Genomic DNA, 15,104 nt, shown 5'->3' with positions numbered 1-15,104 from the left:
GATGGATTTAAAGATACAGATAGTACATACAATACCTAAAGCCACTAGTACGCATAGCGTTTCGGGCAAGCATACAAGTCAAGTTTTTCGGGGACATACGGGCATATGTAATAATAGAAATTAACAGAATCTCCTCACTTCCTTACTTACAGTACAAATATGTTATTTAAAAAGGGAAATACAGAACACATGTTTATTATAAGGAAACAATTCAAACACGAGAGGGAACAGTCAGTGGTACAATTATTTTGAATTGGTGGGACTTAGACAAACCAAGAGTATGCATGCATTACATTTCTTGAAAGACACAGGGGAATGGGACATAATACAATGTGAAATTACTTCTCACTCACCAGATCGACTACTGTACTCAGTCACACTGAGAAAACCTGAGGTAAATACACTCACAATAGTGAGATGTGCTCCTCATGAGTGCACCTGACAAACACCCTGAGTCTGTCAAGTCAGGATTCTTCCCATCCTCGTGGGGCAGGCACGGACGCTAGCCTCACAAAACGAGCAGGAAAATTTTACACACATAAGAGCCATAGACACTTTCTAATACACAATTCAACATACTTAAAAAATACTGACAAAAACAATGTAACCTAAAAATTAACAAAAATAAAACACTGATTTTTTAAGCAAGAGAAAATATTTAGATTAATAACAAAAGCTAGACTGTATATAACAGTCATTACAACATAGTGTCCAATTTCAAAGGGAGCCAAAGCAACCTTCCCCACCACCTCATGGACCACTCAACAAACCACCACTGAGCAATCTGTAAGGTGCTGGGGAATGGAGCCCAGAGGAAGCAGACACCTCCCCATATATGCCACACACCCACAAACTAATGCACTGCACTGAGCACCTGAACACTGACACTTGGAGACTTTGAGTGGCTGATCACAAAGCACCAACCCAGAGCTGAGGAGTTTTTAATACTTTAAGCAATGGTGGAGGATGGTGCCATAGGATTGAACCCCAAAAATGTGAAAACTAAACACAAAGTGACAGTTGCCCAGTTAGACTTAAAAAGAGAGAGGCTGACTGAGAATGGACACCAAAAGTGTACAAGGTGCAGGAATCCAGGTCATAGGTGCCATAAACCCAACAGGCTGCTAAGCAGGGGCAGAGAATGACCATCCGCCAGTAACAAGACCGATGAGCACCCTACAAACTCGCATGTAGCTAGTGTGGACTCAACAGGTCGAAATCCAAATGGACTACAAAGTAAACTCACAGGAGAATTACCAGGGGCCTGAAGGTAATTAGTCAAAGAGGACACCCAAGCACTGGGAGATGCTCACATGAAGAACAGTCACCATTCATAGCCAAAAATATAGGGCTGCACAGGGAAGCCACAGGATGCCATATGAACAAGCACATGAACCCTAGTGCACCCTAACCTAACCAAATATGAATGCTCCAACCATGGGCCTAAAAGAGGAGCCAAGGACTATTGAAATACCAAAGGTAAGGTCTCCACCCCAGTGGTCTGGCACTCAAAATAGGCAAACATCCAAACACACCATAAAAGTAGCTTTGTCAGTACAAGGAAAGTGCTAGCAAGCATCCAGGGATGCAAACCCTGAAACCATGCAATCTGAAGCACAAACATTGCCCACATGACTTAAATAGTAAAACATATGAAGCAAATATCAAAATTAAAATACACAAGCAAATGGCCCACACAAGACCAAGTAAGTAGTTATCAAAAGAAGGCACCAAACCGGGAAGGCTATGTAGCACCACCCCACAAGACCAAGTTCAAGGATGGCTGGCACTAATTTAGAAGCACGAGGACCTGCCGCTACTAATGTAAACCTAGGAGCTCTACAGCAGGGTTGAAGGCCCTGCGTCTGCGACATAACTGATGTGGGAAAGTTGGTGAAAGGCTGGGGTTCCAGGGCCCCCTGGTGGCAGTTGGTCCCTTGGTACCAAGAGTTTAAAATAGTTTCAAATGATTTGATCATTTGTTTGCATTATTTTGGGAGATGCTTGGCTGGTTTGGACGCTTTGGTTCCTATGAACCTTGCAGTTGTATGTAATGCTGCACTGCCTTTCTGGATGCTTTCCTGGTGGGGTGGCAAAATATCACCTGCTCTCTGCACCTCTGTGAAGAGGGGAAGGGTCAGGTTCTGGCTCTGGTCCCCAGTAGGCAAAACAGAACACCTGCAATTAATGTGATCTAATGGACAGAAGCAATCTCAGCAAGGTTGCTTCAGGGAGTCACCAAGATGCTCCTCCATTAAGTTATGAAACCACAGGGACATACTGTGTATCATCTAGACAATATACAAATAAGTATGAATACTGCAGTGAGAATCAACACGACCAATAAAATGGGTGGGAATAGGAAAAACAAAAAAGCAACACAGAAAATAATGGTAAACAAGCAGCCGTCATCAACCGGTAACTTTACTTTGCGAGAGCACTGAGTTGGGATCCATTGTCCCATTGTATAAGGACGCGAAGAAATAAAATAATTGCACAAAATAGAAATAAGAAGTGAAACATCGTTAAAAGAATATGTGAGGGTAATAATTAAGAGAAGATAAAGAAAAAGCAAGTATGATACAAAGCAAATGCTGGTAACTATGCAAGTGCTGGAGCACACATCAAATGTATATTACAGGAGTGTGAGAGTGGAATATGTGTTGCAATGATACACAAATATTAAATTGAGACAAAGAGGAAAAAAAAGAGGAAAAATAGCAAGAAAATAGTGAGGTGGTAAATTTGTTTCCAGGGAAGGGAAAACTGTAGGCAGGTGGTAGTAGGTGCACGTGCTGACTACAAGAAGCAACTTAATGCATTGGGATGATGTGTGCCAATCCTGGATAACTGCAGGAGGTAAGGAATAAGAAGTTACTGAACCTCAGGAAGAGATCCAAAGACAGACAACAGAGAGCTAACCACCACTTACCAGTCAGTGAACTGCAGTAGACTGAGGTAAGGATTTTATTTTATCCATTCCACTACACTAGCTTGTACCTGGTGCAAAAATGGTGGAAGTTTCTGTGAAAAATAAGGGAGAAAATATGATGGAAGAGAGGAAGAATGACAACGTGGGGAGATATAGGGAAAACTGAAGCGAGGGAATGGTACAGTATTCAAATCACCAGAGTATATAAAAGAGTTAAGGACCAAATAAAGGGGCAGGAGTAGGAATCCAGTACTATCACAAATGACCTCAGGAATAACATTTAAGAACTTAAAAGTGACCAAACAAAATAGAGTGGAAGGAAGGAAAGAAGGAAGGAAATAGAGTTGTTGTTCAAGAAGCTCAAGCCTGAAATTAAGGCCCCTATGGAAAGAAATCTTGAAAATGTATAGAATGCAAAAAAAGATTAGATGGATAGAACTCAGGGGACATTGGACATGATCATGTCATGACTTAAAGATTCAAGACTGACCGAAACATCATTACTTTCAGTTCATATCATATACACTATGTGGTTTGGGTTATTTGTTTCAGCTACATTATTGTGACTTATTCTCTGCAAATAGTGGTAAAGACTGGAAATCTAGCTCACACTGAAGGTGCCAGGAAAAATGCACGAGGCAAACCAGAAGCCTTCCCAAGACAGAAAGCATAAACCAGATGCAGCCAAGGCATACATGCTGCAGGCCAAGATGAGCCGAGTCATGAGGACAATGAGCACATGACAAAAGAGGTGGAGCATTAACAAAAAAAAAGTGTCGAATGTAATGAAACGCCATTTTCTGGGCGAGTCCCAGAGGCTCCCCGGAGCTTTCCAGGCTGATAGGCATATATTAGACTGTGGCAACAGTCATTCAAATGGAGTTCTAATGCCTACTGGGGGCCACAAGCCAGAACCTGGCCCCCCTCAGAGAGGCACGAGGAGCAATGGCTTATAGAAACCCCTCCTGTGATTGGAAGCATTCTATGTCTGCCATCGACTGGGTTAGACAGCCAGAAAGGTAGGCATCCCAAAACAGACCCCAAATGGTGAAACACTGCTACCAAAAGCCGAACTGTTAAGCAGAACCCTCCAATTTGAAAACAAGCAAACAGACCAGCTGGGAGCCCACACCAACCAGTCATTGAAGTTGGCCAGAACCCGAACCCCTAGCAGACGCAGATGGGTCACCGCAACTTGGCTAAGACGTGTGAATACACGAGGTGCCAGATTCAAGCCAAAAGGAAGGCAACAAAAGCAGTAAGCCTGCTTCCCCACAACGAAACCTAGCCAGTCCCTGAACGCCAGACAAATTGGAACATGCCAATATACGTTCCGGAGGTCCAAATACCACATCCAAGCACCTGGTTCCAAAAGAAGCTGGACCCGAGACAGAGTGGTCATCCGAAAGGAGGGGCACGTCCAGAACAAACAGCAGATACGCACAGTCTTGTTTCGGCAATGGAAACAGGTGGGAAACCCACCTGAGAGACGGGGTTGTTTTGACCATGCCCAAGCGCACCCACTCCAAGATAACCTGATGGAGCACAGGGAAAGAATCCTGCCCCATCAGCCCCGAACCCCTGACAGAGGAGGAGCCACCCAACACCACCACAGGCTGGCAGAGACGACCGAACACCCATGCTTTGCTACCGAAAGCAATAGTCCCATATTGGACCAAGCGTGAGCAAACAGCGCACGTCTCTTCCCCATCTCCCCATGAATGAGCCAACCCGCAAAAGGGCCGATGCCCCTTATGAGAAGCCGGCCGATGAGCAAAGCAATCATTACGCATACCAGATGATGCCAACTCCGAAATAGTGCAGGCTCCGAAGCCGGCGCCAAAGGCCCAACCCAACCGGACTAACCCCGACCAGAGGAACCCCGAGCCCTGGCACGTTCCTTCAGAGAAGGCTGAGAATGGCTATCTTGGAGAAGCAACAATTCCAACATAGGATGACAACTAGATGGAGCTGCCTGCAGAAACTGTGTAACAGCAGTCTCCACAAACAGCAACGGACAAAAGGGTGACGAAAATCTAAGAGCCAGGGCCCAAGCAAATTTCAAAGAGAGCAAACACAGTCTGCCGGCACTCGAGGCGAGAAGCAAAGATCAGAAACACCGCTTCCTTGAGCGGTGTCATTTCTTCTCCTTCCATATTGACTGACTTTCGCCCTCCTGGGCTAAGGTATGCTAAACTCTGTAACTACTACATGAGTACTGGAACACTTGATGATATATTGGAGTTGTACCCTAGATTGACCATGTAATGTATTAATTATACAATGTATGTATGTGATGTAACTACAGTATATACCCTGAGCTTGTAAAAGCACCTTACTCACCTTCAGTGATTAAGTGCTTAATTGCACACTAGTTTCTCTATCAGCTATCTCACCCTGTCAGAGTAAAAGAGACAAATGTATGTGAATGGATATGTGTGTATATATATATATATGTATGTATATATGTATATGTACATATATGTGTGTGTATGTATATGTATGTGAATAAGGTATATGTGGAAGCTGATCAGAATTACATTTCACCTTTGTAAATGCACATTAATGACACTATGTAAAAGACACATTGAACACTTTATGTAGGGCATACATAAATCTGTGTATCTATGTATTTACGTATGTTGGTTAGCTTAGCATTTTAAAAGCATCGAATCACCTTCTGTGGTTGATTGTTCAATAAATCCCTTAACTATATGTTTAACACATCTCTAACCCTGTCCATGGAGGACAGAAGAAAATGTATTTATGCTGGTTAGCATTGTAAATGTGTGGCCACATCTGTTGTAGAAAATAATAATAATAAAAAAACACCATTTAGAAGGGACAAGGTCAAAAGGCATAATACTGTACTGTACACAAAAGAGGACGTGATGCGACACAGTGCATATATGGCAAACATCAAACCACTTCTCTCAATAACGAGTGTAGGCTTAAGTAACCATAGATAAAAAATTTAAAAATCACTTGATGCCAGATCTAGTTCTGGATACAGAACTACTGGTTCTGGATACAGTAGTAGAATGTCACCAGAGGAACACAAAGAACATTGTGTGAGGAGCATATGCTGTGCTTTCCAACTTCAGATTCACTTTTAATTACATGGATGGTGAAATACTAAAACTGTTCATGACTTTTGTGAGACCAAAATTGGAATATGTAGCAGTTGTATGGTGCCCATATCTCAAGAAGCACATCAATAAACTGGAAAAGGTGCAAAGGCATGCTACAAAATGGCTTCCAGACTTGAAAATCAAGAGTTATGAAGAAAGGCTAGAGGTGTTAAATATGTCAAAGCTAGAAAATAAGAAGAAAAAGAGGAAATATGATCACCACTTACAAAAAAATAACAGGAATTTACCGAATTGACAAAGGAAGTTCTGAAACCAACAACCTCAAGAACAAGAGGTCATAGATTCAAGCTAAGGAAACAAATCGTCAAAATATATCAGAAAGGTTCTTTTGCAATCAGTCATAGACAGTTGGAAAAAGTTAAGTGAGAAAGTTGTGGAGGCCAAAATTATCAGTAGTTTCAAAGCATTATATGACAAAGAGTGCTGGGAAGATGGGACACCACGAGCATAGCTCTCATTATGTAACTACACTTTTAGGTAATGTGCACGACACACACACAACACACACATCAACAAACTGGAAAAGGTGCAAAGACATGCTACTAAGTGGCTTCCAGAACTGAAGGGCAAGAGCTACGAGGAGAGACTAGAGGCATTAAATATGCCAAAACTAGAAGACAGAAGAAAAAGAGGTGATATGATCACTACGTACAAAATAGCAACAGGAATTGATAAAATCGATAGGGAAGATTTCCTGAGACCTGGAACTTCAAGAACAAGAGGTCATAGATTTAAACTAGCTAAACACAGATGCCGAAGAAATATAAAATTCACTTTCGCAAACAGAGTGGTAGATGGTTGGAACAAGTTGGGTGAGAAGGTGGTGGAGGCCAAGACCGTCAGTAGTTTCAAAGCGTTATATGACAAAGAGTGTTGGGAAGACGGGACACCACAAGCATAGCTCTCATCCTGTAACTACACTTAGGTAATTACACTTAGGTAATTACACACACACACACACACACACATCCTGCTTCTCATATATGTATATGATTTCCCCGAGGGAATAGATTCATTCCTCTCAATGTTTGTTAATGATGCAAAAAATTATGAGAAGGATTAAGACCAAGGAAGAGAGCAACATGCTACAAGATGACCTAGACAAACTAAAGGAATGGTCCAACAAATGGCTACTAAAGTAAATGTAAGGTAATTGCTAGGCAGAGGGAATAGGAACACAAGATACCGAATGGGAGACAAAGTCCTCCATGAAACGAACAGAAAAATCTAGGAGTTGATATTACGCCAAACTTGTCTCCTGGAGTCCATACCATGTCAAGCACAAGACGAAACTAGAGAAGGATCAAAGGTATGCCACTAGACCAGTCCCAGAACTAAGCAGCATGAGTTACGAGGAAAGGCTGCATGAATTGCACCTCACATCGCTGGTAGACAGAAGATTTTGGGGAGGCATGATCACCACTAACAAATTCTCAGGGGGAATTGATAGGGTAGATAAGGACATTATTTAACAAGGGTGGTACTCACACAAAGGGACACTGTGGGTAACCGAGTACCCAAATAAGCCATAGTGACACTAGAAAGACCTTTTTTAGTGTCAGCGTAGTTAATAAATGGAATGCATTAGGAAGTGATGTGGTGGAGTCTAACTCCATACACAGTTTCAAATGTAGATATGATAGAGCTCATTAAGTTCAGGAATCTTTACAGCAGTAGAGCGACAGTTGAGGGGCGGAACGAAAGAGCCAAAGTTCAACCCCCGCAAGCACATACACACACACACATACACATATCAGCTGGTCTATATAAAAACTGTACTGTTACTTATTGCTTAAAGAACTATATCAATTACCTAAATCAAATTAGTCATACTCCAATTACTGTGCTTATTTATAATAGGATTATACACCGAGTTTACACTCATTAAATATAATTTCACTTTTTTGGTTGTGTTAGTCTAACTATTCAATTACTGTACATAATAATTCATTGTGTTGGGGAACAGGCAGCCAGTGTATATATACATGTTAGGCTTATATCGAGGTCCCTCCCCCCCCCCCCCCCCCGGGTCAAATTACTACCCCTCTTCAGGATGCAACCCCACAAGAAGCTGACTAACTTGTGGGTACCTATTTACTGCTAGGTGAACAGGTACATTACGTGACAGGAAATGCACCCAATTATTTCTGTCCCACACAGGTTTCGAACCTTCCCAATTGTGAGTCGGGAAAAAATCAGACTACTACCAGGACCTTATATATTCATATATAAAACATGTCAAGATTCAAATCACCCTCAGTACACAACATTTTATGTTCAATGTGCATTTAAAATTGCCAAAAAATATTTTAGGTAGACATTTTTATTTTATTAACAAGCCAGTCTTGCAAAGCATTATTTTCATTACTGAAAATGAACTTACAGTATTCATATACAATTTTTATAGTTTTAAGTTTCATATTTAAAGATTAATCATGTCTAGGACAAGATAAAATCATTTCCGAGGGAAGCCCCGTTGTGACTCCTTGAAGCTATCTCGCCGAGATGACTCCAACTACAAAGTCACACAGGTCGTGGAGTTCTGCTTGGCCTACTGGGGACCAGAGCCAGAACCTGGTCTCCCTCCTCACAGAAGCAGAGAGAGCAAGTGAAACTCCACCACCACCAGGAAAGCATCCACAAAGTCACCGAACCCAAACAGACCTCTGTTGGGATCAAGAGACCGAAGTCTTGAAACTGCCAAACGAACTCCCACAATTTAAACAAATGATTGAATCTCTCTAAAAAACACAAACTCATTAGTGCTAAACCCCCCCCCTACTAGTGGGGAGGGGAGATCTGGAGTTTAAAGACCCTCCCTGAGCCCTTCGAGCCAGTTCTGTGACTATTATGGACATCATCAGATGTCCAGTGTTGGGTTCCTAGGTTGTTAACCAGCTGCACAAGTCCTGCTGCTTCTAAGCCAAATACCGGCCATCCTTGGACATGGTCCTTCGGGAGCCATTTGCTTGGCGTTATTCTATATTATAGTTAGCTTCACGAGTGTATTTTCTGTCCAGTTTGTGTTGAGGACCTGGCTCATATGGTGGTTGGAGCTTCATGTGTTCAGGGCTCTCTTCCCTAGATGTTCCCTAGCATTGACAGTTCTATTTTGACGGGGCAGGGTGTGGCTTTGGGTTGTTCTTTTTTTCTCAAATTCTGAACTTATGCCACTGCTGCGGCAATTGGGTTCAGGCCCCAGTTGCCCTTCGTTGGCTGCTGCACCACCAGTTACCTCGCAAGGTTTTTTGTGAGTTTGGTTCCTTTGCATCTTCTTTCACCATTGCTCAACATGTTTACAAACACATCGGTTCTGGGCTGGAGTTTTCTAATCAGTGCTCACCAAGCTGCCCAGGGTTATTGGTTGGATTTATTATGTCAGACACGCAGTATGGTGTGCGAGCTTTTAGTCGTGTGGCATGCCCTGATGCTTATTTGTATTTCTCCTGGCTCTGTGCTCTGGTTTCATCTAGACTGTTCCCTGGTGGTTCATTACCTGAACCAGTGGGGGTTTCCATCGGTTAATTGCCCTTTGGAGCTGGATGCTGCCGTTAGTTCATCTGGTGGATTTTGGGGGGGGGGGTTTAGTTTTCCACCATTCATGAGTGGACTCTCAATCTCTGCCTTCTTCCAGTAGCTTCACGAGATATTCTGGTACTCTGATGTAAATCTCCTTGCATTGGCTTAGAATCAGTGTCATCCTCTCTATGTGACTCCATTCTCAATCACGAGACCCTCACAGTAGATGGCTTTCGGTGGGGCATCCACAGTGGGGGGTTTCTTTACCTCTTTACCCCAGTCCAGCTGCTACTCCAGGTTCTGGACAGGTTGGAGTCCTACCAGGGAAAGGTGGTCCTTCTGGCTCCTTGATGACTGGCTCAGTCTTTGTTTCAGACTACTTGCACAGTGTCCAAACCCTGGCATTTTTCCATGTCTCTGTCTCTTTCGGAAGGTCAGCTGGTGACGCATCTCTCGGCTTCAGACATCTCCTCAGATCTTCAAGTCTTCATCGCCATCTCTATGGCAAGTAAGCAGGTAAATTGATAGTGTCCTACCTGCATTTAGCTTCCAACCAGCAATATGAAGTAGCTTGGTACTCTTTTTGCTCCTTCCTGACCATTCGTCATTATTCTTCTATCCTCGTTCATTTTGTCCTTTCATTCCTATCTTGGTTTTTTCTTGTCCAGCATCTTACACCTAATACTGTCATCTCACATCGTACAGTACTGCTTGTGTTTGGCATCAATACTACCTCGGTGCCATTTTGGAAGCTGTCTTGTGCATTATTTCACCTCTGGCCTGCTCACAGCATGTGCTACCTGAGCCCTCCTGGTCTCGGGACCATGTCCTCACCTTTCTTCTCCTCAGTTTATGGTTTACCCTTTCAGTCTATGAGTCCTTTTCTAAGAAAAAGAATGAGTCACCAGGCTTCTGAAGGGGTTGTTTGGTTATTGATGCTTGGTTAGGCTGGGGGTGCGTCATATACTGTGCCCAGTAGTGGCTCTTCACTGCTACCTTCATGCCACCAATTCTACCTCTGTGGATGCTTTGTGGGTTGATTCTGCTTCATTGGTTCTCTGTTCGCAGGCTCGTATTTCTCTGGTTGTCCACAGTGTCATTATGTCCTGCTAGCCTACAGTTTACCCTCATGACCCTTGATGTTTGTAAATATGCTACTCTTGCAGGGGTCTTTAGTAAAATGTCCTGGGCTGATATTTGGGTGTGTGGGTGTTGGTATTCTAACAGGGAAGTCTTGGCGGCCCAGTATTTGATTAATGTTCTTGAGACTCGGAATGCTGGTGCTCTCTCCTCCTCCCTATTAAGTCCCTGTTTTTCATATCCATGGGTAGAGCCACAAGGGGCTCCTCCAGAAAACAAACATTGAATATAATGAAACGTCTTTTTCTGGATAAGCCCCAGTGGCTCCCCGATTCCCTACCTTCCTTCCTGGTGTGTCGGTTAGTAGGTGCCATTTTCATATTTGCTCCAAAACAAGCTTGAAGGGCTAGGGCTGACCTGGAGCTTTGCCACTCCCACTCCATTGGTGAGGGATTAGTGCTAATGACCTTGTGCTTGTTTCAAGAGATTCGATCATTTGTTTACGTTGTTTGGGGAGTTCATTTGACAGTTTCAAAGCTTCGGTCTCTTTGAACCCAGCAGTTAGCCTGACCTCACAAACAAAGGCCAAAGTCCATTCCATGCACCCACCAAACCCCCCCCCCCCATTGTTCATGAATGAAAAACGGTTTACACACGACTCAAAACTGATGGCGTCGGGAACACTTCCGAAACAAGTGCTTCGCTGACGACTTTTGTTCGAACCACAAAGCTGTAAATGCTTCACCCAAGTAATGCAAATGCAAATAATTGCCAACATAACCTAAACACCTAATCTAACCAATGCCTAAATGTGCACATATGCTAATCTATATAAATTAAAATGGAAATGTTCGTTTGTGCATAATCGCTAATCTCCGAAAATTCTTCACCAATTGCTTTGAAATTTTCACCCAACATTCCAATCGCATCTGCGCAGGTTTTTATATACATATTATATAGATGTCACATCTGTGACGGTAAAAAAAATGCTTTTTCTGAAAAACTGTGTTTTTCATGTGAGGGAAATCTTCGAAACCTCTTTACCGATTTCTTTGAAATTTTGACACAACGTTGCATTCGAATAGGCGCATCTTTTTATATATCTACTCTATACATGCCTCACCTGTGAGAGGAAAAAAACATGCTTTTTTTTAAAAACAGCGCCATCTGTTGGACATAAGAGCAACACACTCTGTAATCACTGAAAGTTTTCACCTATTGCTTTGAAATTTGGACACAACGTTCCATTCGAATACACGGATGTTTTTATATACCTACACTATAGATGCCACACCTGCGACAGGTAAAAACATGTGTTTTTGAAAAACAGCACCATCTGTTGCATATAATAGCAACATGCATGCTATACTAAATATGTCCCGAATTCCATTTCAATGTTTCCAATTGCATTGATAAATTTTATTTTCACAGATTTCGATTTATTTTATTTTGTATTGAAATATTTTGTATGACACTATTGGAATTGAGCTGTGTTGTTTACCATACCGTTCATTTCGTAAGTATAAGTATAGATGTCACACCTGTGACAGATAAAACTATGCTTTTCTTGAAAAACAATGCCATCTGTTGCATGTAAGAACAACACACACATGCTATACTAAATATGTTACAATTCAATTTCAATGTTTCTGATTGCATTGATAAATTGAATCTTCATACATTTTGATTTATTTTCATTTTGATTTAATTATTTTGTGTGAATTGCATTGGAATTGAGCTGTGTTGTTTACCATACCGTTCATGTCGTTAGTATAGTTTTTCTTATATATATTTTCATATCATTTTTTAACTGTTTTTCTTATATTTCAGTGATGGGAACATCAGATCACTTGATGTTCCCAATTTTCGAATGGGAACATCAGACCCTTTGGGAAGGCATCGGACAAGGGAGTGGGGAATGTTGGGGGTGAAGAGGGAACTGGAAGTGAGAGATGGAGGGGAGAACAAGGGGATAAGGGAGGGGGCAATGGTGTGGAAGGACGAGGGGACGGGGTAGTTTGGGATGGTGGGGACGAAGGGATGAGGGAATCGAGAATGGTGGGGAGGACAAAGGGACAGGGGAGTGGGGCATGGTTCGAAGGAAGAGGGGATGGTGGAGTGGGGAATGGTGGGGAGGACCAGGGGACGATGGAGTGGGGAATGGCTGGGAGGCCGAGGAGACGGGTGAGGGGGAAATGGTGGGGAGGACTGGGGGACAGGGACCGTTGCTGTGGCTCAGCAATGCACATGCACTGCTGAGCCACAGCAAAGTGTGGCCAGGTACTGCTAGTATATAATAATATTAATTTGTATTTGAGAAAATTCCTGTTTATGAACAGTATGTTGAAATTATGAAGTCTTTGGGGTCGACCTATGGATGGAATGGACTTGGTTTGAAGACAGGTTGCAGCAGTGGTCTGTTCTGGTTCACTGACTTTCTGGAACCTTTCCCATGGGAGGGGGAGGGGTGGACTAGGTTTTGGTCCACACTCCACCACTTCTGTGAGCCTCTGTGAGGGGGTTCCAGGTATTGGCTTTGATCCCCAGTAGGCCATACAGAACTCCATAGCTTTGGTGACCTAGTAGTTGGGAGTGAAATAGCTTTAGGGAGCCACCCGAGTTCAGTCAGAAAAAGGAGTTTCGTTACATTCAACACTGGAATTTTGCCTATTGCAAAATACTGCATCTGAAACCACTATGTGATTATGAAATTTAAGAGTTAATGTTCCCTCACCTGAGTAACCTGGAGAGCATTTACAGACATATTCCATTTCTCCTTGGGGCACAATACACACCCCATGGCGACAGTCATGATGCAGGCATGGCTCTGTTTGAAGTAAAACAGAGGGGCCCAACTCACAGTAGCGACCACTCCAGTCACCTGAACACTTGCATTCAAAATCTCCAACTCCATCAATGCACTGCCCACCATTCTTTCAAAAAAATAAAATGAATTGTCAGAAACAATGAAAACTGCATACAAAAACACTTTAACATGCTTTTTTGTGTGTAGTTAATACAAATTATTTATTGTGCAGTATATCAAATATCTCATGACTTTATTATTGACATTCTTTAAATTTATAATAATTTGTGTGTAATTTACCTGGCACATATGATTGACACAATCATCTATGTTCTCAGTGCAGTTGTTACCAGACCATCCAAGGTTACACTGGCACTCATAGCTTGTCCCGTGGTCAATACAACTAGCACCATTTTTGCAAGGGTTAAACTCTTTGGAACAAAATGCAATCTTTTTTTCACAGTATTCCCCAGTATAACCAGCTGGACAAGAACAGGAATACGAGGTTATACCATCTATGCAGCTAGCACCATTAATGCACTTGTTGTTAGAGCAGTCATCAATGTTAACTTCACATCGACCACCCTCAAACCCAGTGGGACAGTGGCATCTGTGTATGATGTAAAACTTTATTAAAATAGATGAAATAACTTTAGTATTGAAACAAATTAATTAAGATTTATGCTTATTCCTCACATTACAGTATGTATTTTAATAAATAAAATTAAAAACTTACACATATCTTCCTGTTTCAAACACTTTGCAAGTGCCTCCATTATTGCAAGGGTTTCCATAACAAGCATCAATTCTGTATTGACACTCGGGACCATGGAAACCTGCGGTACAACGGCATTCATATTGCTGACCAGGACTCGATCTGCAAACACCTCCATTTTGGCAGGGTCGGGTGTAACACAAGTCACACTTGGCCAAGACCTCATCAGGCACTCTATCTGCTCAAGGTAAGCAAAATATTAAAGTGATAAATATAATGAAATGCCCCTTTCTGGGTGGTCTCTCAATAACTACTTTGAGCTTAGGCACCAAGTACTGCAGAGCGTCTCAATCCTAACTTACGCAGCCTACTGGAAACTAGGATCGAAATCTGCTTCACTTCTTGAGGCAAGGGTAGCATGGGAATCAGATATAGACCACAACTGAGGAAACTGCCCAGAAAATCTTGTATAATAAAACCAAACTGCTCTGAAGAAAGAAATCAAATTACGGAAAACAAGACAAATGATAGTTGGTAACAGTTAAACAACCACTGGCTCAACTCACCTGGCTACTATTAGGTGGCAGCTCAGGTCATCCAAGGTCCTGAGCATCCACAAGCCTCAAGTAATTATTAGTATTATATCACCCCAAACCCAACAGAAAAAATGGAACAATAGGGTATGAATGAGGAGCTACGAAGAAACCATCTAGAAAGGGGCCTTTTATTATTCATTGTTGTATGGATTGTATGTTGTATGTAATCGAAGGGCTGATCCCTTCAGTGGCTCAATGGAGCATATTCATAACAATGACTGAAACATGAAGAGCTTTGTTTAATAGGAGCTCAAGAACATGAAATCGGGCAAAAATCTAAAAGGGCTTGTAGAAGAAGTAGGCA

At 42.3% G+C, this 15,104-nt stretch overlaps 1 protein-coding gene across 5 annotated transcripts in view; it reads right to left on the bottom strand.

The window, feature by feature from the left end:
* Positions 1–15,104, bottom strand: part of LOC123745526 (slit guidance ligand) — a 918,311-nt gene that overhangs the window by 63,590 nt on the left and 839,617 nt on the right. For all 5 annotated transcript variants that reach the window (XM_069321856.1, XM_045726133.2, XM_069321858.1 and 2 more), the window contains 3 exons: positions 14,226–14,442; positions 13,790–14,099; positions 13,418–13,616 (listed from right to left, as the gene is read on the bottom strand). In XM_069321856.1, coding sequence (XP_069177957.1) covers positions 13,418–13,616; positions 13,790–14,099; positions 14,226–14,442 — 726 coding nt within the window. The remainder of the gene's footprint in view (positions 1–13,417; positions 13,617–13,789; positions 14,100–14,225; positions 14,443–15,104) is intronic.

This window comes from Procambarus clarkii, chromosome 10, assembly GCF_040958095.1.
Source record: "Procambarus clarkii isolate CNS0578487 chromosome 10, FALCON_Pclarkii_2.0, whole genome shotgun sequence".
NCBI classification, from domain to species: domain Eukaryota; kingdom Metazoa; phylum Arthropoda; class Malacostraca; order Decapoda; family Cambaridae; genus Procambarus; species Procambarus clarkii.
This window is presented reverse-complemented; position numbering and strand designations above follow the sequence as displayed.